This window comes from Parus major, chromosome 1, assembly GCF_001522545.3.
Source record: "Parus major isolate Abel chromosome 1, Parus_major1.1, whole genome shotgun sequence".
In the NCBI taxonomy this organism is placed as follows: Eukaryota; Metazoa; Chordata; class Aves; order Passeriformes; family Paridae; genus Parus; species Parus major.
In genome coordinates, this window is record NC_031768.1 from 71,085,534 (window position 1) to 71,111,375 (window position 25,842).

Sequence of the window (25,842 nt, forward strand, 5' to 3'; positions counted from 1 at the left end):
TGCAAGGGTGCAGTACACAGGTACTAAAGACCTGCTTTGCCTTAGGGATGCACTGCTCATCTTAGCCATAGATATAGGTCATTTTGTCAAAGAAGACAAGTTGGTAAAGCATTATTTTCCCTTGGTAAATCCATACTAGCTTCTTCTCAGAATCACAGAATATGCTGAGTTGGAAGGGACCCGTGAGGATCATAGAGTCCAACTCCTCGCCCTGCACAGGACCATTCCCAAGAGTCACACCATGTGCCTGAGATCAGTGTCCAAACACTTCCTGAACTCTGAGGCTTGATGCTGTGACATCCTGGGGAGCCTAGCCATCCTCTGGGTGAAGAACCTTTTCCTAATACTCAATGTAAACTTCTCCTGACACAACTTCAGATCATTCCCTTGGGTCATTTGACTTTCACTTGCCCAGAAATAACTTCTAGGAGTACTTGTTTCATGATTTTCTTAGTCATTCAAAGATGATAGACAGCAGCCAGTAATGAATGACATGACCCAGCTGTCTGAACCCTTGGATAGATTCTGTCAGGTCTTAGGAGCTTGCATGCATCAAGATTTCTCAAGAGATCCCTGGGTTGATCCTCTTTATTATGCATAGTTTGTCTCCTCCTCGTCTCTAGTCACACAGGTCTGGAAAAACCTGTCAGTGAAGACCAAGGCAAAAGAAAGCATTGATTATTTCAGCCTTACCTCTTGTCTACTATCATTAAATCTTCTATTCCATTCAGCAGTAGAACCCATCTATTCCCTGTTCCTTCTTTTACTCTTAAAGTACTGGTGGAAGCTGCTTTTGTTGTCTTTGTCCTTTGCTAAATTCAGCTTTAGCTGAACTTAATTTTTTTTTTCATTGTTCTTGTCCAGACGATGTTTCTGCTTTACTCCTTTCTAGCTGTTCCTGCTTCTGTTTCCTGCACGTGTTGCCCTTGTGCTGGAGTTCAGTCATTAAGTCCCTGCCTAGCTGAATCAGTGTCCTTATTGTTTTCCTCTTATCTGGACAGACCATTTTTGTGCTTGGAAGAGGTTGTCCTTAAAGACCTGTCAGCTCTCTTGAGCTCTTTTTGTCTTCAGAGCTCACTCCCACAGGATCCCACCCACCAGTCTTGAAGAAAGTGACATCTGCTCTTATGATGTCCAGGTTGTGTACTTGGCTGACCTCTTTCCTCGCTTTCCTAGGAATCCTTAACTCCACTATTTAATGATAACTGAAAGCCTGGCATTAATTACCACATCCCTGACCAGCTCTTACTAGCTGTGAATACCAGACACAAAGTCACACCCCTGGGTAGCCCATCTGGTATGTGTGCAAATGTCAGGGAGATAATCTCTTGTCTGATCTGGAAACTTCCTCAAGTTGCTTTAAGACTACTAAAAGTCCTGTTCTGGAGATTTGTAATGAGATGTCACCCCAAAAGATGATGTCATCTTTACTGCTTCTCCTCTGATCATGATCCATAAGCACTCAACTAGATTGCTGCCCAGTCTGTAGAAAACCATCTTTAATTTGAGCTGCCTTTTCACAGAAGTGTCAATCTTCTGTCATCTGCTGTCCTGAAGATACCTAACAAGCTTCCACCAGTCCCTTGGAACACTCCAGTCATGCCACCTGTCCCACGCGTATCAGTGCCTGCAGTAATGTTGCAGCTCTGAACCTGCATGTGGAGATTTAGCTCCTTCTGTTTCCAAAGCTGTACACATTCCTACACACGCATTTCAGGTTGGCCTCCTTTCAGCCTGTTTCATCCTTTCTGAGGAGCACTTTTAAACCCATCATATTTCTTTGTGTTCTTAATACTCTTGATCTGTCTCTTTACTTATGTACAAGTTGCTACCACTATCCCTCAATGTGTCCTTTAAAGCACTTCCTGCTGGGTTGGCAAGCCTTTGCCAAAGACGATGCTAAGCCACTTTGTCCTATGACTCCTCTCTCTTGTTAGCAGCCCTTATCCCTCGAAGAGGGACTTGTGAGCATGTAAGAGAAAAGGACCTTGTGATACCACCCACAGGTGGCAAGTTCTTTTTGTCTACCCTCACCTAACCCCTCATGGGTAGAATGGAGGGAACTGCCATTCTAACGCCTGTGTCCTTCACCTGTGCTGCCAGAGCTCAGTCCCTTTGGATTTGCTTCAGGTGTGTGCCCCTTGGCAGTGTCCTTCTAGTCATGTTTGACATGTTTCTTTGTCTTTTGTTTCTGTCTAAATAAGTATGAGAGTAAATAGAAAACTCTTAGAAAGGAATCTAAGCTCTCTGTTGCAGGGAAGGAACCCTAGAATACTGAATGGGAGGAGATGAGGGGTATGGAACATGGGACAGGCATCAAGAAAAAACAGTCCAGTTTTCAGGAATAAGCCTATTCTAAGTAAGAGCCAGAAGGCCCTTTGTCTTAAAATTGTCATCTTACTCTGCACTGCAAAGCAGTGTACCTTCTTTTGAAGGCTTCTTTAGCCTTACTAAAATACCCAGCCTGGATGAAGGATTTTATCTGGTTTAGAGGTAAGTGAAAGGCTGTGAGGACAGGTGAAGAGGTACTGATGGTTTTCTGTCACAGCCTTTATTCTGGATCTTGTCCTGATGAGAGAAGTTGTATATATTGTATCTCTCTCTTCTTTTTTTTAATTTCTTGTTTGTTTAACAGGCTGAATATTCAGAGTTAGTTGAAACATTGCTATCAACTCAACAAGATCCAGTAATTTACCAGCGGTTAGCAGATGCCTTCAACAAGCTTACTGCAAGCAGCACTCCTCCTACACTGGACCGTAAGCAGAAGATGGCCTTCTTAAAGAGTTTAGAAGAATTTATGGCAAATGTTGGTGGACTTCTCTGTGTAAAATAAACAACAAAACTCTATGCCTAATTTAGACCCTTTCTGCAAAATGCACTGAGAAATGCTGAATGCTGACTAAGTCTTGTACCTGTCTCTGGGTTCTTTGCAGCCATCTCAGATTCTAGAGAGCCTGGAATTTTGAACATGACACCATGGAATAGGAGAGGTCAACTTTGAATCAGCTTCTGCTATTATGTGTTAGCTGCAATCTGTCATACTTAGGTGTGGAAAAGAATGAACAGAAAATCTGAATTGAGTTTTTTTCCATTTATGCGCAAACAGATATGGGCACAATGAAATAAATGCAGTGCCTTTCCCCCTACACTGGTTTAAAATATGAGTGGTCATATAAACATGCGGATTTCTTTTCTACCCAAAATCATGTTGGAGTGTGATGCAGATACATATAAAGCTCGAAACAGTTTAGCTGATTTTAAGCTTTATTTTTCCTCTCTTAAAGTTTGAGTTTGTGTTCCAATGGGGAAGAAAAACCAAATGGTATTTTAACTTGTGTTTAGTTCTGTTTTTCTACATCAACCTGACATTGCAGGTTTAATGCAATGCAGGTTTTTACATTATGTTCTGCTGCCTAAAGTTCGGAGAAAAAAAAAAAGGTGTATATTTTTGTTCCCCTAAAATGAACTTTAGGAACTGTAGCCATTTCATTGCCTTAATTTAAAAGAAAAAAAAAAAAAAAAGTTCATATACTTTAGGTGAGAAATTTAAGGCAAGATTTGACTCTTGAGAGTTGGTTTAGGATGTTGGCACTGAGCTGCTGTGTACCTGTTGCAGCCCTTCATGTTGACGTGTTGTTTTGGAATGAGTGTCTAATGCAAGGTTCATGTGTAGTTTTACTTTCAGTATCTGTTTTGATTCTCACCTGGGCTGCATGCAACTGCAATGTATTTCTACACTGAACTGTTTGCTTAAGCAATAACAACCCAAAAGGTGTGAATTACTGGCAAACTTTGTAAAGTTGGGGCATTAGCTAAAACAATTATGCTAGCACAGGGGCATCAAACCCTTTTACTCAAGCATGTCTGCTTGACTCCAGTGGGGAAGGGTAATTGGGAAGTCTGCTGTAGGAGATTTTTGTTTTTGCTGAATCCAGTCCCATGTCTGCATAGCTCTCCCAGCTGCTCTGTTCTTGCTTGGTTTTTTATATCAGCACTTTAGCTTTTTTTATAGCTGAATATAGTGCCCTGAGTATACAGAACCAACAAGGGAGAGCAGCACATGAATATGAGAGCAACTGCTTTGTCTTCTGTCATGAGCCAGAGGAAACTGAAGCAAACACAAATGCTGCATGTCTAGTAAAATGATTTTTTGTGGAAAAACCCGGAGGCAGAAGTGGGCCCTTCTGTTTAAGATCTTTGCTAGATTATGCTGTTAACTATTCCCCATGTGTTTTTACAATTTATATAAAAAGTCTGGTATACACCTTTATATGGCTATGTATAGCTTCATGTTTGCAATTCTGTGCCATTCTTCAGCTGTTCATCTCAAAATTAGTCACAATAGCCAGAATCTCACAATAGACACAAATCTCTAATACTGTGCTATAAGTGATCTAAGGCTTTTTTTTTTTTTTTGCTTTTTTGTCTTTAAAGTTAAATCTGTAAGTGTCTCAAGCATGGATCCACAAGGCAAAAAATGCCATCTCTTTATTTTACTTTTCTCTTTTGATGTGAAACTGATTTCTTCACTGATGTGAAAACTGGGCAAGGGAAGATTTATATATTACAAAGTGACCATGAAACTTCTCAATGTACCTTCCCAGATAGTATTTTATTTCTAAGATAACTTGCATAGTATTTTATAACAGGGGTATTGCTCTCAATATTTTCTTGAAACTCTAGTGCTTTTCTTTAAAGGATTTCTTGACTGTGCACTTGCACAAAATACAATGATCCTGGCAGATCATTCTGTTCCAAACTGTTGTGATGGCTGAGTTTTTATTTTTAAATTGGGGTTTGCTGTTTTTGAAACTGCTTCTGGAGTTTTTCTGAGTTTGTACATTGGATAGAGCAGAAGTTCTGAAACCTCATTTTTTCAGATGAAGGGCAGTGAAGCCTGGGAACATCAGCGGCAGTAGGAGCTGCTGGTTTGTTATGATGTGCTCATCAGGTATCTAGACTGAAGTCTTCAAAGAGATCATAGCAAATATTCCATGTTTGGGGTCTGACTGAGTAACTGATACACTCAGTCATCCTTTCTTTTATAACTAGCTCTGTCACTATTGTTTTATTAATCCTAAAGCTGGTTCACTATTTAAGAGTATTTATTAACTTTTAAGTTTTGAATTCCTTTTGCATATTGTGATGAAGGGGAGCACAAATTGAGTTTGTATTCTGGGTAATGTGCATACCCATTATTTTTCTTGTCAGGCCCATTGTGCTGTAACAAGCAGACACACAGCATTTCTGAGTATCAAGACTTTAGCTAAAGTATGAACACCCACTTTCAAAGACTAGTTCTAAAGTTTAAAAATTTCCTTTGCCCTTCTTTTAAAAATAATATTATATGTTAAAGAAAAACTGTCCTAGTAAGGATTTGGGGTTTTTTTTTGTAATTTCCTGCCTGATGTTACACTCTCCTGTTTTTTAATTTTACTTTCATTCTCATATATTCAACAGGGATCTTTCCATGCCATTTTATGTTTCTTTTAGAGCAATGGTAAGATGTCTCTCCTTAGTGACATCCATGAAATGATTGCAAAGGCTTCTGGAAATAAGTCCTGTTCATTCATACTCCTGCTAGCTTGGTGACTATGTCTACCTGAGTTATTTGACTTCTGTATCCCTACCAAAAAAAATAGAAAAAAAAAGAATCTTCTGTGATTTTCGACACATCCAGTTGCTGTAAATCGGGATGTGAAAGCACACTGAGGTCCACAGGAAAGACTCAGACTGTTTGTAGTGGACACTGAGAGCTGATTCCACAGAAGTGCTCTGAAAATTTTACAGCATCATTGCATTGATTTTCCATTCACGGTGGAAAGTGAATAATGGTTCTAAAAATGTGCCTGTGTTTTGAATGAAGAAAAAAGGCAATTCAAACCAAGTTATAAATGCTACATGATATAATTGTAACAAATATATTTGTCTAGACTTTTCTTGCTGAAACAGATTATTGGACCAGTGTTGTCACTCTGACTATTTTCTTTTCCATTTTGCCAGCTCCTTCCCCATTGTAATAGTTAGTTCTAATGCTGGCATAAAAATTTTGTTCAACCTATAGGTTGCAATGCTGACAAGCATGACCATCGAGTTCAATCATAAAATTCAAAACCTTGTTGAAAGCACAGATACATAGGGAAAGGAAGAAGTAGATTGGATGCATGAAACTTTCACTTTCATGTGCATTTATGCCTTAATTAGCTTCACTGAATTACCGTCAGAATCTGCTACTTTTTTGCCCAGAGGTTTGAGTTTCACTATTTAATGGTAAAGGGCTCACCTTTTTTCTCAGGAATGAGAAATTTGTTTTCTCAGCATGTCCAAATCCTACTAGTTAAAAGAGAGGGGTTGGAATTGAAGTCATCACTTTCACAGTGAGTAGAACTCACTAAAGCCCCAGTGTTTACCTGGGCAAATCCCTTTATATCTAAGCCATGTAGTTCTAGAAAATAAGCTTACTCAGAGCAGTCAGTTGTCCATTTAAAATCCAGTTCTTTAAAAGGGAAAGCAAATTCTAATTTGTGATCTGTAAAACAATTAGAAATACAAATTTGCAGCATTTTGCTTGTAAAACACTCTAAGTAATTTCAGGTTTGGTTAAGTAATTACATAAGGAGGGGTGGTTTCTTAATGGAAGTAGCTTGATGAATATAAGCGCAGGAGTAGGAGCCAGGCTCCTCTAATTTTGTAATGTTTTTCCACAGGATCCTCTGTGGCTGTTGGCAAGTCACTAGAACTGTGTTGTTGTTAAAATAGCATTAACACTTACCTACCTCACAGGGATGTTGTGAGGATTAGCTTATGCCTATAAAATGCATTGAGGATCTGAGATGTTATGTAAATATTATATACTTTAATTTTAGTTTTGTGAGGTGTAAGATTTACTGTAATGAAAACAGAAGATTTTCATAATTGTAAAGCCCAGTAGAGGCAGCAGTGGTACAGTATTCCTAGGACTGATCTACTGCAGTACAGTAATGCTTGCTGTAAATTGTCATTATTTCAATTACAGCTGATTGAAATGGCGGCTTCTTCTTAAATATGGTGAGATTTGCCACCAGTGTGCCTCGGTTCTGATCTACAAAGGGAGAGGACAGATATTGGTTATTAAGGCTTTGGTGCCTCTGCTTATAACAAGTGCTGCTTGTGGTGGTAGGGTTTTTTGTTTGGTTTACTTTTGGGTTTTTTATATTTTTCTGCAAGGAACAAACACTGCTCATTTCTCCCATGTCTGTTCCAGTCACTAAGTACAACCAAAGCCTAATGATAACAATTAAAACTTAAAGAGCCAGCCCTGCTCCCCCATAAATAAATTTGCATTTGAGTAGATTGTGCTCTGTTTTCAGTAAATTAATGTTTTTTAGCACTGATCATGAATCAAATCATGAAGTGTGTTTTGCTCTAGAGCCTCAAGTTCTCACCTCTTATAAAACCCTTTTTTCAATATGACATTTCCTGGGGCTCTAGAAGCAGAAGTAAGATATCTCTGGCTTTCCCTTCTCTTCAGTGAATTAAAATTGATTCTGCTTTTCCATTTTTTTCCATTCTCTTCCCTGCTTTTCCTGTCTTTTTAAGCTGTTCTTAAGCAAATTTGGAAGGCCCTTCCAACCTCAAGAGGAAGATAATACTACCCATGTAATTTTCCAATCTGTTACAGCTTGATACTTGAAATTGATAAAAAAACCTCTCTAATAGCATTGACCACACATTTCAATCTCCCATTAAACCATTCTGGAGTTTTTAATTAGGAAAAAAAATACAATATTTGTTCTCTTTGTGCTAAATAAGAAACCTCCATGCAGTGAACATGCAGTTTTTAAGGCAATAAATGCTAGTACTGCTGTTGGTCAAGTGTGTAAATATTTTAAATGTGTCATTCAATACTGTGTTGAGTTTATATATTAAAAACACAGGGATTGAAGTGCTAGTTGATTTCAAGTATTGTTTTATCTGTACAGTTGAAGATACGAAGTTGCATAGAAATCTTTCACAGTTTATTGCAATAAGACTTGGGAAATGGCTGTGTAATCGAGCCTTATCATGACTGAATTTTCAACTTTGAAATGATGACTCTGTGTATTTTTAAGATCCATAAGCAGGAAGAGGATAAAATTGTTTTCCACTAAAGATTTTTTTTTTATTTTGTTTTGGCCATGTGTGATTTGTGTGTATTCTTGTTTAATGTTTTTCTAAAATCTCACCTGTATTGAATCCCTGAAAAAGCATTTGTTATACTTCCTTACAGTGGAAACATAAACAGCAACATTGTGAAACCTTAGGCTACACCTTTTGCTCTTTGGCTACATTGAATACACAGCAGTTAGGTTAAAAGTTGGTGGAGTAACTTTGGTTTACATCAGCACTTAAGGCATGAGTTTGTCCATCAACAAAAAAAAATTATGACATGGGGTGAAATAGCAGTATCTCACACTGGACTGCAATTATCAGAAATTACTGTGAATATATAATCAGATTAATCTTTTCCCCCATCTTCCAAGAGAAGTTTTAACATTGACTTTTTTGGTCACTCTTATTGGTGGCATTTGTCCACTCAAAAGGAATACTGGTTTCTGGGTCTTTAATTTGTGTGTGTCTGTATGTGTGTATTTAATCTAAACAGTTTTTATGATGGTATCTGGCACAGAAGTGTTCTCCAAACTCATAATCTGTTCCTATGTAAGGAACATCTAACAGCATGTTACTTCATGGATATCAGAAAAGTTCAGTTGCAGGCAGCAGTTCCTAATGTGCTATAATGCATTTAAATAAACAACAGGTATTTTCTATTGTTCCCCTCTTACTTCCATGCACTTACATCATTTAGGAAAGGGAAAAAAAAAACGCTTCACAAATCCTGAAAGTAAAACTACGCAACAACTATGGTGGTGACAGCTTGCTATATATCTTGGCTGTATGTATCACTAGAATTTTACTGGTTTCAAAAGTAAGATTATGCAGTTATATATTTATATTAGCATGGTTTAGTTCAGTGAATATTTTGGGGAAGGACAGAAACATTTAAGGTAATTTTGAGGAAATTCCTGAAAGCAATTGGTAAGACTAACAGCAGCGTATCCAAGAGCCTTTCATGTAGAAAATGGAACTATTCTGCTTTACCTTAAATATGAGTTCTGGAATAAACTTGATCCATTTGGGTACAAAGCCTTTATTCACACTTGTTTGTCTAAGTATACACAAACCCCATCAATTTTGCCTTTCTGAAACTTGTATTGGCTTCAGTTGTGAGTGGTGGAGTTGGTGGTGTATTTTTTCCTTCAGTGATTTTGCATGTCTTACAAGCAGAAAAGCAGGAAAGCGCAACCCTCCAAGTGGAATTTGTCTGGACAGCCAACCAAGGAGCAGGCTGTACATGAACTGGTAGAGGGAAGGAGGTGGAGAAGAAAGTGATAACTTTGCAATCTAATCCAGAAAAAGGAAAATAGATCAAACTTCTAAAATAAGAAAACTTCTACAAGATTGAAGTATTATTTTGTAATTTTTAACCCATGACATCTTGAAAGGGATTAGTAAAAGCCTGCCATTTTATTAACAAGTTTGTTGGGAGAAAGTACTGTTTTGGAATTCTGAAATGAAATGTGATACTATTAATGTAAGTTTTGTTAATTAAATAATAATTCATCTTTATTTTGGAAAACATTCCACACAAATCTATATATCCAAAGAGAACAAGGAAGCTACCCACTGTGATGGATACGTACAAGTTTTTCTGCTGTCTATATTTGAATATTGTGGAACAGCTGTTTTCACTTTAATATCTATTAATGGTATTTGATTTAATTTTTCTGACACGCTGTTGCTTTTGCAAGTTTGAGTAAAGCAAAGCTGTGGGTGTGATGTACTTCCCTTTTTCTTCCTCTCTCTGTGTGGCCTACTGTTAATGGTTGTAAAGAGAAATATGTTTGAATTGCTTTAACTTATTGTTTTGGATGCTGCAGTTTAGGTTTGTGGCATATTCAGATTCCTCCTATCTCCATGTTTGGTGTTCCCTGAATGAAAGTCATCGCTAGACTCCAACACAAGTATTGATTGGAAAGCCTCACTGGTAACTTGGTTTTATAAGCTGTCAGGACATTTGCTTTAGTTTTGGAACTGCACAATACTACTAATGGTCTTTTTTTCATTGAAATGATTGTCGTAACTCACAAAAAAAACCCCCAAAGCCAAAAGCCCACCACCACACTGTGGAATCTCTAGGAAGATCACTGATGTCCTCACACAAGATCAACACTACTTTGGGGAAGGCTTATATTCTTCTGCCACTTTAAGGAAAGACTGTTCTTCTGAAGTACTTTCTGCCTGCTTTTAGGCTGTTATGCACTTTCATGATTTCTTAACAAACTACTGTTAAAATGTACTGTAACATGGATTTTGATAAGCGCACATGTATTTAAAAAATTCACTCAGCCTCAGGAAAGCTGGAAAAATTGGATACCTGTTTTGTATCTTGGTTAAAATGTTTGTTACCTGCATCCCTTAAGATGGCCAGATAATGTCTAGATCCTGTGAGTGTAACTATTTAAGATACCAGTATAGTCTGTAAAAGGAGGACAGTGTAATTTTGCTTTAGGGACAGAGAAAAGGGTGTCCTTCTCTTATTTTTCTTAGCAGTATATATATATAGTCTGAATTGGAGTTTCAAAAGCAGAAAGCAGTAATAAACCCCATTTACTGTTCAGGAAAAGAAATGTTTTCTTTCGTAACACTATCTGATTTCTATTTTCTTCCTTCTCCTTAAAGAGTGTGTGTGAAATAAGTGCAGAGGTATGTGTAGGAAAAACTGTAAAATCTGCTGCTGTACATGTTTGCTACTTGACTGCATTTTCTGTTCCACTTTAATTTTACTGGTTTTGCTAAATATATTTTATATATTTTCCTTCCTGCTTCTTGTGATGGCAGAGTGATTACATCTTTTGAGGGAAAAAGCAAAAACAACCATGACAAGGCTTTGGGGCCAGAAAATGCCATGAAGATTGGCTGTTACCATGTATCTTGGGATATTTTTTGAGAGAATTGTGTAAGTCAGAAGCCGTGGTAAAATCTATGGGAATGTGAAAATGTACAGAAGTACAGATACTGGTAATTTCTGTTGAAGGGTTGGGTGGTTTTGTTGTTGCTTTTTTTCAAATACTTGTCAAGTCTGTTTAAAATGTCAGTACTGCTAGGTGGTATTAAGTGACTAGTGGTCACTTATGCAGACCATTTTTCTGTCTGAAACCTGTAGCCCTCTGTGGATCCTGAATCACTTCCAAGGGATGCACAAAGCTTGGCAAAATAGAAGTCACAGGGATCCTGTCTCACTGTCATGTTTCTAACATTTCTATCTCCACAGAGAAAGAGTTGGGACTCCATTAACTACTTAAAGATGAAAGCTTACTTCTGTACTTGAATTCCTGGAGAGACTGCCAGCTTTTAGGAGGCTGACTGTCAGTCTGTTCTCCTCTTGTGCCACAAGGTCTTGGGAAGCTGTGGTGCACCTGGCCCACAGGTACCCCACAGGGCTCCAACACACATTAGTTTTTGCATCTGTAGGGGGAACAGCTTGGGAGTGAAAGTAAAAGTGCAGCAAGCTTTGCTTACAAAGAGGAGGTGTTGCAGGTTATTTTCCAAGTAGAGTATTTCCACTTTGCTATTTTCCATCATCAGGAGTAGGATTATGTTGTCATTAACTAGAAATAATCCTTGTATGGTTGTAAAGCATTGTGTGCTTCGCTGCCTTCCAAATCAGTGTGCAGTTGGTTTGCCAGCCCTAAACATGTGGGGGTTTTTTCCAGAAAAAAAGGTACTAGAAACATTATAGAATTAATGGCAACAGGGAAGATTGTACAATTAGAATTTAATAATATATTTTCATATTAATTAAAGCTGATTATACTTTTTTATATGGCTATGGCTTATGCTACACTAAGAATGAAACTAGAATTTCATTAGTAGAGAAAAAATACAATACAGTAAAATCAAAAACTCAAACCCCCAAACAGAAAAGCATTGTAACAAGTTGCTATTTCCAGGGTAGAACTGTTTTAAAACACTGTTTTTGACCTAGAGAATGATTAGTGAAGGGGCAGTGATCTATGTCATCAGATTTGTCTCAAGGACACCGGTGTCACTGCTGTGTGACATGGGTCTGTCAGTGAAAGGACAGGGAGACAGCTTAACTGGAAATACCTGTCTGCAAAAAATAATAGGGAACAATAAAGCCCAAATATTAATAGGAAATTTCTTTCAGGGTGCACTTTACAGGTATTCCTGTGTTTGTGATTCATTTGTCCTTGCATCCCAAAGAAATTGCAGTAAGAGATAACCTGTTTTTTTTTTTCCTTCCTACAGGGTCACTTGAGCTCCTTTGGAGCTTTGCTGCTAGAACTGTCTTGTAACAGGATTCAGGCAAGGCCCTGAGCTGTGTTTGTTGCCAAGTAGTATCTGATATCATAACCTAAATAATGTCATCCTGCCCACCCCCAAGGCCCCACACAGCCATGTGCCCTTATGTGATCTGTCTAACCTTTCTGGTGAGGAGGAATTGCTTGCCAAGGGGCAGTCTGCTGCTCTGGGAAATCTGGACTGAGAGTGTGTACTGCCCTAGTCTCATTTCTGCTTTCATTATCAGCCCTGTTTTTCATGCAAAATGCCTTACAAACATGCATGAACTAGGAAAATTACTGAAGTGTCACTTTACTGTAGTACCTAAGCCACATTTCTTGCTGCACTCAGTAATGCTATGCAGGTATCAATATCAAGACAATTGTCACTTTGCACAATGCAGGGAAAAGGGGTTGGTTTGTTTGTTTTAAATTACAGCAGTGGTGATAGCATAAATAGATATGAATGCCCTCCATATGTGTGATAGTCTTCTGTGCTGGGATGAAGACTTATTTTTGTGGAGAACTTTCAAAGACAAAGTGGGTAATGCACTGAATGCCAGATCCACACTGCAAAGAAGTCTTTTAAACCAAATGAGAATGTCCACAGTCCTCTACTGTCATGAAAAACCTTGTTTCCACATTAGGGAGGTTAAAAATATGGACATCTGAAGAAAAATTTTTCTTATTCCATACCCTGTGGTGGCAAGAAAATTTGATTACCTGCTGTGTATGTAAGCTATGCTGCAAAAATATTTTATGAATTTAATATTTCTGTCTTCCAAAGCAATAGTACTGCGCTGTTTGTTAATGCCCAGTGCTGAGCCCCTGATTTTCTGTTCAGCCACAATGAAATGTTGTGGCAGATGAAGACTGAGCATGTTGTAGGTAAAACAGCAGTTTCTTACTCAGCTCACTGCTGATACAACTTGTTGCTCTAGAGAATAGGAGAGTCTGCTGTCAGGTTAAATAATCTGATGGGCAACCTCCTGCGAGTTGATTTATAGGAGAGTCATTACATGATAGAAAGACAACACTATGCACATGATTTTTACAGACATCAGACTTTATAAAGAAGGAATGAGGAAAATGGGTGAGCTTTTGGTCTTGGGGCAATGAAATCATGAGAAGTGCCAGACAAGCATGTTCTTCCTATGCATGAGAAACAGGAAAATTGGAAGTTTTTATAACCAAAGGCAAAGATATAATGAATTAATTTTTTCCCTGCTGCTTTAGTGAGATCCCACCTAGAACACTGCTTCCAGCTCTGGGGTCCCCAGCACAAGGACATGGCTCTGTCGGAGCAAGTCCCAGGGAGGGACACCAGGATGATTAGAGGCAGGGAATACCTCTTGCATGAGGGAAGGTTAATAGAATTGGGCATGTTCAGCCTGGAAAAGAGAAGGATTTAGGGTCACCTAAATCTTCCAGTACCTGAAGAGAGCCTACAACAAGGACGGAGATAATGTTTTTACAGGGGTATATAGTGACAGGAGAAGGGGAAATGGCTTCAAACTGAAAGCAAGTAGGTTTAGATGAGATACTAGAAAGAAATTCTTTACTGTGACAGTGGTGAGGCACTGGAACAGGTCCCCCAGAGGAGCCGGGGATTATCCCTGAAAGTGTTCAAAGCCAGGTGGGATGGGTCCTGAAGCAGCCTGGGATAGCAGAAGGTGTTCCTTCCCACGGCAGTGGGCTTGAAACTAGATGGTCTTTAAGGTCCCTTCCAACCCAAACCATTCTATGATTTTATAAAGTTAAGCAAGGAAGGTATCTTAAAGCTTGCTATCTTTTGAAAGCATCTAAGAATCGGCTGGACTTCTGTTTGTATGCAAGAAAATGTATGCTGTTTGTTCCAGCCAGCCAATGCGTAATAGAAATGGAAAGCCTGGACAGAAGAGCCAGATGTAGAAAAACGGTTTGGGGCTCTGGGCTGCGGTGCAAGGCAGAAGCTCGTGGCTTTTGAACACTTGACATGTAACTCGAGGCATGCCTGTGCTCTCCAAGTCTCCGTGTGTCCGTGGCTGCGTCGCCGCCCAGCCTCATTCCGGTACCTGTCCCCCATCCCGGTACCTGTCCCCCATCCGGGCGCACACGCAATTCCCCGGCGCGCTCGCGGGCGGGGCCTCAGGGGGCGTGCCCGGGAGTTCCGCCTGACCCCGCCCCTTCCCTCCGCTCCCAGCAGGGGGCGCGCGGCCCCCGGCGCGCGCGGGGCGGGGGCGGGGCCTGGGGCGAGCTGCGCGCGCGCGCGGAGAGAGCCGGCGGGCGGTGAGTGGCGCGAGGGGCGCGCGCGGAGAAAGGCGCGGCCCGGAGCATCCGCGCGCGCCCGCCCGTGACCGCCGTGAGGGCGGCGGCGCTCCCGGCCGGGGGCGGCGGGGCCGCGGCGGCGCGGAGTCACCACACCGACCCCATCGCCGACCCCACACCGACCCCTCACTGCCCGACCCCGCTGCGCCCCGCGGGCGATGGCGGCCGAAGTGTGGACGGGCTAGCCGGGGTCACCCCTTGCCTCCTCGGGGTTCTGTGTGGCTGGAGGGTGCCCTCGAAGCGATACAGGCGGGAGGGGACTGCAGGAAAGGGCCTTCTTCGGGAACCCTCCGTGTGTCCCGTCAGCCACGTGTAGGGGGACCGGCCGTCCCGAACTCCGCCTGCGCGCCCTCGGTGCTTACTGAAAAGGATGGGAATGGAGCTGGGACACATCCTGTTTTCCTTTTGCTTGAAGTAGCCACCAGGCCTGTTGATTTTACTTTGCTAATCCAGTGTAGTTTCTGCGTATTTGGTAATCCTCTGAGAATTTCTCTTCTATGAACTTTATGTGTCACTTTGATGCATTGTGAAATCCCGGCTTTTGAGGTGTCAGGGCACAAGGCCAGACATTTAGTATCTTTCCAGTCTATGAGATCAGGACTTCTCTACCTCCAGACAGGTGGTTGCAGCCCCTTCCAGGTGATTTTCATTACAGTTGCACACCGCTGGCCAGCTTTTCTCGGTGTGTGCTGCAAACACCGTGGATGATGAGCTGCTTATCTCAGAGACTGACTTGGGCAGATTGGAAAAAAACGCAGAGAACTAGATTTAACTCCATTTCGTGCTCTCTGCCTTTTGTTCAAGGTTACTCTTAGAATAAAATATTTTCTGCAGTTGCACATACGCTTTTTATATTCTTGGTAAAAGATCTAAAGGGCTAACACTCTTCCTAGCGATGTTAGCCCTGGCTTTCCAGTTGTATTTCTATTCCATGGCCTTTTAGCAGTCTTTCCTACTGTTTTCTCATCACCTGTTCTCCACATGCCAGAGGCACTGTGGGTTTCTGTGCTTCTCATCCTCCCACAGAATTTCAGGGTTGCTTTTGGACTTGAAAGCAGTGAACTTTCTGGAAGGGATAGTGAAGGGATTTCAAAGAGTAGAACTGTCTCCCTTGAAGAAATTTACAAGTCTTGTACACAAAAACTCAGTTTAAGAGTTTTCTGATGTAGTTCTTAAGCATGAGAATGTCTTCATGCTAGTGACCTGAGTCACTATATGCATTCAGAAAAATATATTGAGCTTTGGAGGCATTTGTAATAGGTGTGTGCAATATTTTTAGCATATGTTCTGAGTTACCTCTCCTTGCAAAACCTCACAGTTAATTACTTCTTGGTTCCTAAGGTTTTAATTTACAAATCAAAAGGAAGGCTATGAAAAAAATCAACAAAAAGATTATTAATAGATAAAAGATGTCTATGGCAGTATGCCTTTTTATCTCCTGAAACAATGGCAAATCCTTCATAAGCAGCTTTATCTGTGAGGGTGTGGTTTCATGGGCATGGATTTAGTCCTTGCAAATGCCAGTAGGGGCTCACTGAACAGAAAATCAAAAATTTCAACTTTGACTAAAAAGCAGAAACTTTGCAGCTGTTTCAGTTTCTTAGTGTCAAAGCATAGATGTGTTTTTGCTTAGGGGGTAATAGCAAACCAAATTACTGTATGTATCATTCAGTTAATAAAAAAAAATAAATTGTGAGTTAAGGAGCGATTGCAAATTTCTACCAAAAATGAATTGTTGTATAGGACCTAAAATGGATCTATGTATTGTTAGAGTTATCATTATGGTTCTGTGTATTGTTAGATCATTGTGGCTAGAAACTGTGTTATTTGTCTGAATATACAGTCATTTCTATAATAAATACTTTAAATAATATGTAATTTAATAACCTAAATATTCTTAAAGCATTTGTGTTCTGTTCAACAAAATCTAGGGGAAGAATAATGATTTTGGTTTTAGTAGGTAGATTGACTGTGGAATTCTCTTGTGTGAGGCTAATGTCATAGGTGGGTCTTTGGGCTGTGAAAAATTCCCTGTTCAGCCAGCCTGGCCTGAGAAGCCAGCAAGTCAATAAATGATACTCTGGAAAAGCCAGATAAGAGATGTCCTTAGGTGTGTGCTGTGCCAGAGGAATGGCAACGTTATCTCACAGTGCCAGGATAAGGTACCATTTTTCCAGCAAGCAGGAAGAAGCTGTTTTAGAAGACTTCATCTTGAAAGCTCTGCTAAAGCAGAAGGAAGGGTTGAAGGGGAGGAGACTGCCAGTTCTGGAGCTCTCCTTGTAATGCAGGGAATGAGGAGAAGAAAAACCATGGGCAGCTCCACTTGAAATTGCTCAAAATGTTCACTCACTATTCAGGTGGCCGTGGCTCTTGGTGACTTCTGCTTAATGCAGGTGTGTCCCTGTCTCCAGGCTCAGTTAAAGACATTGCTCGTGTGGTGGTTCTTAGGCCAGATGTAGGGAAAATGGGTTTCTTGAGAGAAGGATCTTTCTCAGATTTCTCCAGTGCTTTTCACGTGCTGAGTCCTTTCAAACAATTCTTCCACGAGGTGGCACCGTTCCCTGGGAGAGGCTGCTGCGCTGCCTGGGGTCAAAGGGCTCAGGGATGCTTCCGGGCAGAACCAACTTCAGCAGCTTTCTGAAAATGGCTGTGCTTTTCCACTCTTTCCGTGTCTCTTTGGAGCTTCCTGACTGCTTTCTGGGGTGGTTTTTTTTTTTAGTTTTTGTTTGGTTTGTTGTTTTTTTTTTCCTTTTAGATTTGTGGCATTTAGAGGAATCTTTTTTATGGCATGGAAGTTAAAACCAGGTGATGCCGAGCTAGAATGGTGGTTTACTTAATTTGGAGTTAAAATTGTGTGGCTTTTGAACATGAAAAGGAATGACCAATAGCTATCATTATTTCTAGGAAGGAAGGGAATTATTTCTACAGGATTTTCCAGATTCACAGGAAATGAAGAATTGTAATGTCAACTTCCATGTAAGAACACAAGCCAAGTCCATGTTGTATAGAAAGGGAACAGTGTTGCTTTTCTTCCTGAATTCTCTGTGGAGACTTGTTATTTCCAATTGACCTCTTGCTGATTTAAGAGCACTTAAGCAGAGGGAATAAGTTTTCTTTTGTTTAGAGGTTTTCCTAGTTAGCTGCATTCTTGGTGGAAGTTGTTTTACCTCACAAGATTATGCTTTTACAAAAAACATTCACCATTGAAAAGGGTTTATTTAATTAATTTCTTTTTTCTTGTTGACATCTAAGAAAATGGACGATGATGATGACATCCCCCAGCTTTCATCCCATACGTTGGCTGCCCTCCAGGAGTTCTATTTGGAGCAGCAGCAGAGAGAAGGCATGAAGACCTCCCAAGGGTTTAATCAATATTCCATTGGTTCAATAGAAGAAGACTGGGTAAGAAACTATAAATTTCAGTAAATGAAGCACAGATAGAGGAGTAGCCCTGACCGAGTTTCTTCTGTGGCTGGATAATAAAATGAAATTAAAGAGGGGAACGCTCAAGACATTCCTATTAATGGATGGCAACACTGTAGGGAAATTTATTTTAGTATTAAATCTGAGTATAGTTGTTTGCTCTGCATGTGCATGGGGGGTACAAACTGAAAGTACATGGAGAGGGAATAAAGCTGCTAACAGAAGCATCTGTCCCTTCTGGAAATTTTAACTCCAGCCTGGGATGTGATAGTAGTAAAGACTCTTCCCTGAGTCTGAGACAAACATAGTGTAACAAGACCAAGTGATCTTTCATATCACATTTTTTTGTGTGTGTGTTTTATTTCTTTATTTTTGAGGATGGCTGTTTTACTGGTTTTTTTTATTTGTGACAGACTGATTTCTGATTTGTCTCTGGGTTGGATTTTTTTGGTCTTCCTTTTTCTGATCCATTCTGATTTAGTTTTTGGTTTTTTTTTTATCCTTTTCTTTCTTCCTATACTGTCACTTTTCAAAGTCCTTTTTCCTTGTCTGCTGAAGTAACTCAATTTAAGGGCATGTAAATAATGTGCATCTGCACACTGGGTTTGAAATACCTTGTCAGTGGTTTGGATTATTTGTTTTTCCTGATACTGCATTTCACTCTTTGGAAACACAAGGGTGTAAGGTATTTGCTGTATATCTGTAACTAGGTTATGAGGTAGAAAGACTCAGGATAACAGTCACCTTTCCAGTTGACAGTTTGTGAACTGAAAAGTTGCTATGGATTGTGGTTTTCTTCAGTTACGACTCGCCACACATAACTCTGCATAGCACAGCCAGAAGATTTGATGTTGTTTGTAATTCTGCTGTTGTTTGAATTCTTCTGTAATATCTTTCTCAGCAACTGAGCCAGTTTTGGTACAGTGATGAAACTGCATCGTGCCTGGCTAAGGAAGCAGTTCTGGCAGCTGGAAAAGGTGGCAGGTAGGTTTTAATAATTGTGTTGTAGATTTAACATGTCTTTTCTGCAAATATTTTGTTTCTGCTATATAGACAAGAGCATGCAGTTTAATTCATTACTCATTATACTTCAGTTATGTTCAACTGAGATAAATGCAGAGCTGCTTTGATATTATTTAGTTAATAGTTTGTACTGATCTCCCTGTTTATTATGTCACTGAATGTTGTAGGCTATACCTTGTAAAAGTTTACTATGAATATTCTTAATTTTTTGAGAAATACAAAGTGCTTCAGAGCATATTATTGACTTGTAATTACTTTCTTAGTTTTTATATTATGTTTCTGTAGGACAGATGGAAAAAACTTGGTTTTCTTCCTACTTTTATAAACAGTAATTTTTCAGTTTTTGAGTGTACTTCCTTGCTTTTCTGAAACAAGACTTTCCCTGTAGTTAAGCTTAAGATCTTTATTTAGCATAGGGTTGACTTCCATACTTAAGACTTTATTATTAAAGTAATTAATTGTTAGAATGGAGGAAGAATACTTTCCACTTTTGGGACTAATGTTTAAAATGTTTTCCCAAAGCCTCTCTGAGGATTGCTGTACAGTTTTATTGCTGTTGTTTGTCTTTTAAAATTACAATTTTAAGTTATTGTGGTTTTTTTTTTTTTAGGATAGCGTGTGTCAGTGCACCGAGTGTGTACCAGAAACTGAAAGAACAGGACAGTGAAGATTTTTCTGTGTGTATACTGGAGTATGACAGAAGGTTTTCTGTGTATGGAGAAGAATTTATCTTCTATGATTACAACCACCCTTTGGACTTACCTGAAAATGTCCTGCCACACAGTTTTGACATCGTAATAGCTGATCCACCCTATCTATCTGAGGAATGTCTTCAAAAGACTGCAGAGACCATCAAATATCTAACAAAAGGAAAGATTCTGCTTTGTACAGGTATAACTAATAAAAATATTAGGTCCCCTTAAGTATCTTTTTCTCTCTTTCTAATGACAAATTTACATGAGACAAATACTAACTCAATCATCTGAATTATCATCAGTTTAAGGAAGAATATGCATCCCAAACTTTTTATTTGAGTACTTGAGTTCAGCCTTTATTTTAAACAGAAGGCAAGTTGGTTTTAATAGTTCAAATCGGTACTTTCTTCCTATGGAATTATGAATTTTACTGAATTTTTTAAGAACTATAAAGTCATCCAGCAAATTTCCAGAAATATAATTTTTCTTGTAGAAGGGCCACTCTGTATAATTGCAGTGATTGAAATCTGGAAATGGCAGACACAGGTGCAAGTTATTGTTTGTGTGTAAGTTTATGCTGAAATACAGCAGAAGGAATTAAAAAACAGTGATAAAAGCAGAAACCAGATAACTAGATATCTGTACTTGTGGAAGATGCACTTGCTGATTTGAGAAGTGATGTGTGTCTACCCAAGTAATGGCTTTTCTTAAGCTGTACTGTTATTATTGTATTGTTATCTGAGGACATCTGGAAAACCTTTCCAAAAAGCAAAAACCCCTCTGTGTGTACAATTTGAGGGAAGGCAGCCGAGCAGACAAAATAAAGAAAAATTAAAATAATGTGGCCACAGAAAGCCTGCTCCTTGGTTTAAGTGCACATGGCAGTCACACACAAGGGTGGTTCTCAGAAGTTTTTCCCTAGAATGGATAGGTGGTCCTTCAGATTTCTGCTCAAAGCAGTGATTTCTCAGTGTAGCTGCAAATATCACACCGTGGTTTATGTAAGTGAAAGTGTAGATGTAATCTGTTTGCATTTCCCATGGCTCCCTACCATTTAACTTCCTTGGAATGTAGCAAGAAGACTGAGTTCAAGTTTGCTTTCTGTAAAAAGGACACCGATACCCTCTACTTATTTTTATGAAATTTCTTGGACATTCATTTCCTTGGGATGTCTTCCATTTTTCTAGATTTATTATAAGTTTCCCAATAGATTCTGCTGTTAAGGAAGGGGGAGAGTGTAGCTGCTTTAAGCCTGCCTTCCTTAAAAAAACCAGCCTCTCTATGTATGCATTTTGGAGGAGCTATTAAAAAGGTTCAAATATTCTGTAACTGTTCTTTCTTTTTGAATACGAATTATTTTTGCTGCAGGTGCAGTCATGGAGGAACAGGCAGCAAAGCATCTTGGTGTGAAGATGTGCAAGTTTATTCCAAAACACTCACGAAATTTAGCCAATGAATTTCGATGTTATGTGAACTATGCTTCTGGACTGGACTAATTCTCCTAAGATCATCTACAGATCTACAACAAGTCAAGCTTCTTTCTGTTTTTTATCAGTTACACCACATTTCTCAGGGCTGAAATATCCAGCTCTGAGTACTGTTTTCTGAGATATCTGGAATTAACAGTGTGATAGTCTCTCTCTTTTAAATGAGTAAGCATTTGCAGTTACTGTGTTTCATATTAGGTAAATGCAGACCAAGCAATGCAGGTGCTGGATAATGGGAACTTCTTTGTTAGAGTTTCATTTAATGGTAGCTTTTACCATTTGAGGACACATCAGTGAGCTCTTAGAAGTGATTTTAGCTTATAGCAACACATAGGTGTTTGCCTTGCAGGCATCATTGCCAAAGAGTTAGATACTTCTGTAGTAATGGGGCCCATACATGTCCCTTAAATCTTGAACCACAATGGCTCTGATTAAGTGTAGTGCCTGCTTTTTAATAATTTCAATATCAAACTAAAGAGGATCTGCAGGTATGTCAAGTTTATAGTTACAAGAATGGTTTTTTTCAGTTGTGTGGTTTTATCTTTTTCTCCTGTTCTACAGACAGCAGCAGAGCAGTAGAATAGAAGCATCTTAAAAATCATTGAATCTTACAAGGCCACTGAGGAATAACATATTGATAAACTCCCACTGTTTCAAATAGAAAAGTGTTAGATTTATATTCAAGGTTTGGATTATATCAATATAGATGATATGTTGGAAAAACTTTGCATAAGTAGAGATTTTTGATAATTGGGATTTTTAAAGCCAGTTTTGACTAACCTTTTAACTAATAAATAATTACTTTTACTACTAAAAGTAATTATTTATTTTTCTACTAACCTTTTACTAATAAATAATAAATAATTTAATACTACTAAAGTATTTTTGGCTGAAAGTTAGTTCATAACTTTCAAGGCACTCAACACTTATAATCTCTAAAAACACTCTACAAAACACAAGCACTTGTCTTTGTATGCCACACTGTGTAAAGGCTAACCAAAATGCTGCATCTACAAACTGAATCACATAAAATCAAGTACTAAATTTATTTTGTGGTGGGAATAAACCTAATTAAGCTTGTGATATGAGACTTTTTATAAGGCAGTGATAATACTCATCTTTTTGCTGTTTGAATGCAGATTTTCCCATCTAGTGGAGTAAACAGCTGAGCAGAAATAATATAGACGGATTATAATCCTCCCTCAGAGATGCACTCAGAGAATGGTGCTGTCTGAGCTGGACACAACTGTGGATCATAAATATCCACCCAAGCCACTGTAGCTCTCCTCCCTATTTTCCAAGAGCTCTGTTTGCTTCCCAAGGCTTTGCCCTCGTCATATTTTATACCTGCTGCTTCTTTGCTGCATTTAGTGTTCCATGGTAACAGTTTTCTTCTTCTTTGACATGCCTTGGTTTCTGTCAGACTGGTCACAGGTGTTGTTAAAATGAGGGAAGTGCAGCAGAGGAAGTGCTCGCAGGGAGAACAGGCACTGGCCTCTCCTTTCTGGTCTGTGAGCCCAGGGCCCATACAGTCTTGGCCTTTCAAACCAGATGCCATCCTTGCTGCTGAGCCAGAACTCCCCTGGAAATGACTGTCCACAGGTGAAATACATCTGGGTTTAGTTGTTTTCCAGGAGGCTACACCATCACTTTTATGTGGCCAGATTGAAAATAAAGCAAATCACAATTGTAACTGCATAGCTGCTGGCAGTGAGCTGTACTTTAAACTGGTTTATTACCTCAGTGTCTTCACACCAAGCAGATGGAGACAATGAAGTAACTCGTGAAACTTTGTTTTTAACTACACAGAGACTTCAAGTTGGACAGGTATGATTGCTGGAAGGGATGATACTGTTCCCCTGCCACACACCTAAATTAGAATGTGCTGTTCAAATCGAACAAGCTTTGCTGCTTGGCTCACTTCATTTTGGTAAATGTGTTATTGGGCTCCCCATAGCAAGAGTTAAAAGTCAACTTGGCTAACTTCATCAGAGGTATTTCTTAAAAAGTGCACCATTCAGTTGTACCAAGAAGTTCACTTCCAAGAAAATCACTGCTGCTTCTCACATGTAGGTCAGACCTCTTTGAAAAGGGGCACTGTGAAAATGCATAGTTACAAAACTGAGGGTACATGAAAATCTGTGCAGATGCATTCAACACAGCAGCCTGTTGTCCACCACCTTCCCTCTTAAAAGCCTGGAGAGTGCAGGCAGCTGCCCAAGCAGAGCTTGACTAGTGGCATTTACAGCCTTCATCAGTGATAGGAGTTAAACTGTTTTTGTCATACTTGATTCCTGTTTCTGAGAAGGGTACAAGTCACAAATATCCATAGTGAATTTGTATTTTGTGCCAGTGTGGTAACTTTAAGAAATAGTATGTGACAGCAAAACCCTCTTTTCTTCTGTAACAGGATTGTGAATAAAAATATCAGTGTCAAGTAGTGATTGACTTTACTGGGGGTGTCTGATGGATGGACTTTCTGATGGAACAGGCTTTGGTGAAGTGTCAGCACCATGCTACTTTTCCAGCGGCATTTATGACTGCACAGTCACATGTGCTACAGCCTCTTTAACTCCCCTAGTCCAGGCAGTTGTTACGGCTGTTCCCTAGTCCCAGTGAGATTAATGGGTATTTTTCCTTTCTGAGCACATCACAGTTTTTTTCCCTTTTCTTCCTGCTGCTTTCATGTTCATGTTCCCCCATGCAATTCCCTGTAGATCTTCACCTATTCAGACAGACACCTTCAGGTGATGACCGGCAAGTAAACCCAAAGTAGCATCTCAGGCTTTCCTCAGCCTTCCTGAATGATTGGAATTTTCCAAATTACCTTAAGTGATAATACAGACAAGAAAATAATCTCTTTACTGAGGATATTGTTCGGTGTTTTGTGGGTCCTAATGTATTCCAGGGACAACCTTGTTGAAGGAAAAGATTTTCCTGGCACAACAAAAAAAATTCTCAAATCAGCTGCAGCTGCCAGATAGTTCTAGCTTTGAATTGTTTGCATTTATTGGGCCTGGAGTTGGTTCAGTGAGGCATTTCATGTCTGCCTTCTGTCAACAGTTTGTGAAGCCTTGAAGCAACTCCAAGGAACACTCCCTCCCCCATGCAAATTAAAGGCTTCAGCAGCTGTAACCAGAGGGCTGGAAGCTGGAAAATGTCACACCACATTTGAAGTGAAACCGATATAAATCCATGATGTGATGACCTTGTTAAAAAAACAAACAATTCCAAACAAATGCAAGCTACATTTAACACTCAACCTTTCCCACATGAGTAATGTGGAGAGAAAGGATATATGGAAGGATATTTTGAAGGCCAGCAAGTGTTTGTGTAGCTAATAGCTCTTGTTCACTACCAAAATATCAAACAGTTGCTTGTGCTAAAACATAATCAGCTTTTAAGAGACACCAAACTGGAAAGCTGGATCAGGAAGCAGATTGGCTCAGCTAAAAAGTCTGTCACAGAGGAAAAGGAGGATTAAGAAGGGAAAATGTGCTTCTGAACAAAATCACATAAAGATGCCTGAACCATGGGAAACTTTCTGCACTTGTTGCAGTGTGATGAGGAGGTCACCAACACAAGCGCTCTATTGACCAATGGAAGTTTTGCAGTTCTCAACTACTTTCAGTCATCCAATTTCTGAAACTTTCTATAATCTGAAGCATCTGCTTTTCTGGATCAGACAAACTGATTGTTCCATTTACCTGATTTTAGCTTGCACCTCCCAGGAATTCCCTGAACATGCTCTAGTTACTTGAAAACCTCAAAATGACTCCATGATTTATGTCTGGAGGACAGGAGAGTTGCAATAAAAAAATGAGATTTTTTTTTCTGCCACATCATGCAAATTATATTCATGTGCTCTAATAACTAATTTGTTGCAGACAAATTTGTATAACAAAAGTGTGTGGGCAGACAATGAGTTCTGCTGGAGGGCAGTGTTAGGCCAGACTTAGCTGGTAGCCCCTCTGGGTATTTATTACAAGTTAAGTGCTGCATGGTTGGATATTTTGCTGTTGTTTGGGGTCATTTTATTGCCTGTTAGGGTGAAGACTTCGCTTTCTATGCCGTTGGAGACTGAAAGTTCAACTTCACACTGCTTTAAGTGTACATGTGGAGAAAAACCTCACAATGTAATGGTGAAACTGGAAGGCATCAGACTACTGAAACATCACCTAGTGCAGTGTTTCTCCAGTTTTGTGGGTCAGCCTCCCTTTTGAGCCCCTCTGATTACCATTGCTCTCTGCTCAGGGGGTGAGAAGTTCCTCCACATTAGGAGGAAGGAAAGAAGTTGTAATTGCTGCAAGTCTTTACATTCTCTGGGGAAAAGGTAACTACCTATAATTGCTGGCAGCAGCCAGGCTATTAGCTGTTCTCTGAGTAGTATAAACGTTTTATGACCATCTTTGAACTCACCTTTGAGGATCCCGTTGAGCTAGAAACACCCAATCTGAGGAAACACAGGTCTGAAGACATGGAGAACTCAGGAAAATCATCCACACAAAAAACACAGCTACAAAC

At 39.6% G+C, this 25,842-nt stretch overlaps 2 protein-coding genes across 5 annotated transcripts in view; both read left to right on the forward strand.

Annotated features, from left to right (window-relative positions):
* XPO4 (exportin 4) overlaps window positions 1–10,902 on the forward strand; it is an 80,838-nt gene extending 69,936 nt beyond the window's left edge. The window contains exon 23 of the mRNA XM_015640379.2: window positions 2,636–10,902. Coding sequence (XP_015495865.1) covers window positions 2,636–2,833 — 198 coding nt within the window. The 3' untranslated portion in view covers window positions 2,834–10,902. The remainder of the gene's footprint in view (window positions 1–2,635) is intronic.
* Window positions 10,903–14,608: 3,706 nt separating this feature from the next.
* On the forward strand, window positions 14,609–21,899 carry EEF1AKMT1 (EEF1A lysine methyltransferase 1). 4 transcript variants are annotated; one of them, XM_015647877.1, is made up of 5 exons: window positions 14,609–14,651; window positions 17,943–18,092; window positions 19,015–19,097; window positions 19,747–20,027; window positions 21,200–21,899. In XM_015647877.1, exons 2-5 carry the CDS (start codon window positions 17,946–17,948, stop codon window positions 21,325–21,327), a joined length of 639 nt encoding a protein of 212 aa, XP_015503363.1. In that variant the 5' UTR covers window positions 14,609–14,651; window positions 17,943–17,945; the 3' UTR covers window positions 21,328–21,899. The 4 variants fall into 4 exon arrangements, with proteins under 4 accessions (XP_015503363.1, XP_015503354.1, XP_015503344.1 ...); XM_015647868.3 differs by lacking the exon at window positions 14,609–14,651 and adding an exon at window positions 14,812–15,162; XM_015647858.3 differs by lacking the exon at window positions 14,609–14,651 and adding an exon at window positions 15,201–17,666.
* The last annotated feature ends 3,943 nt before the right edge of the window (window positions 21,900–25,842 follow it).

Coding starts and splice junctions, on each gene's coding strand:
- EEF1AKMT1 (XM_015647858.3), top strand. CDS start 17,640: ATGAAGAATTGTAATGTCAACTTCCAT. Junction 18,093..19,014: donor GTTCAATAGAAGAAGACTGG/GTAAGAAACTAT, acceptor TATCTTTCTCAG/CAACTGAGCCAGTTTTGGTA. Junction 20,028..21,199: donor AAAGATTCTGCTTTGTACAG/GTATAACTAATA, acceptor TTTTTGCTGCAG/GTGCAGTCATGGAGGAACAG.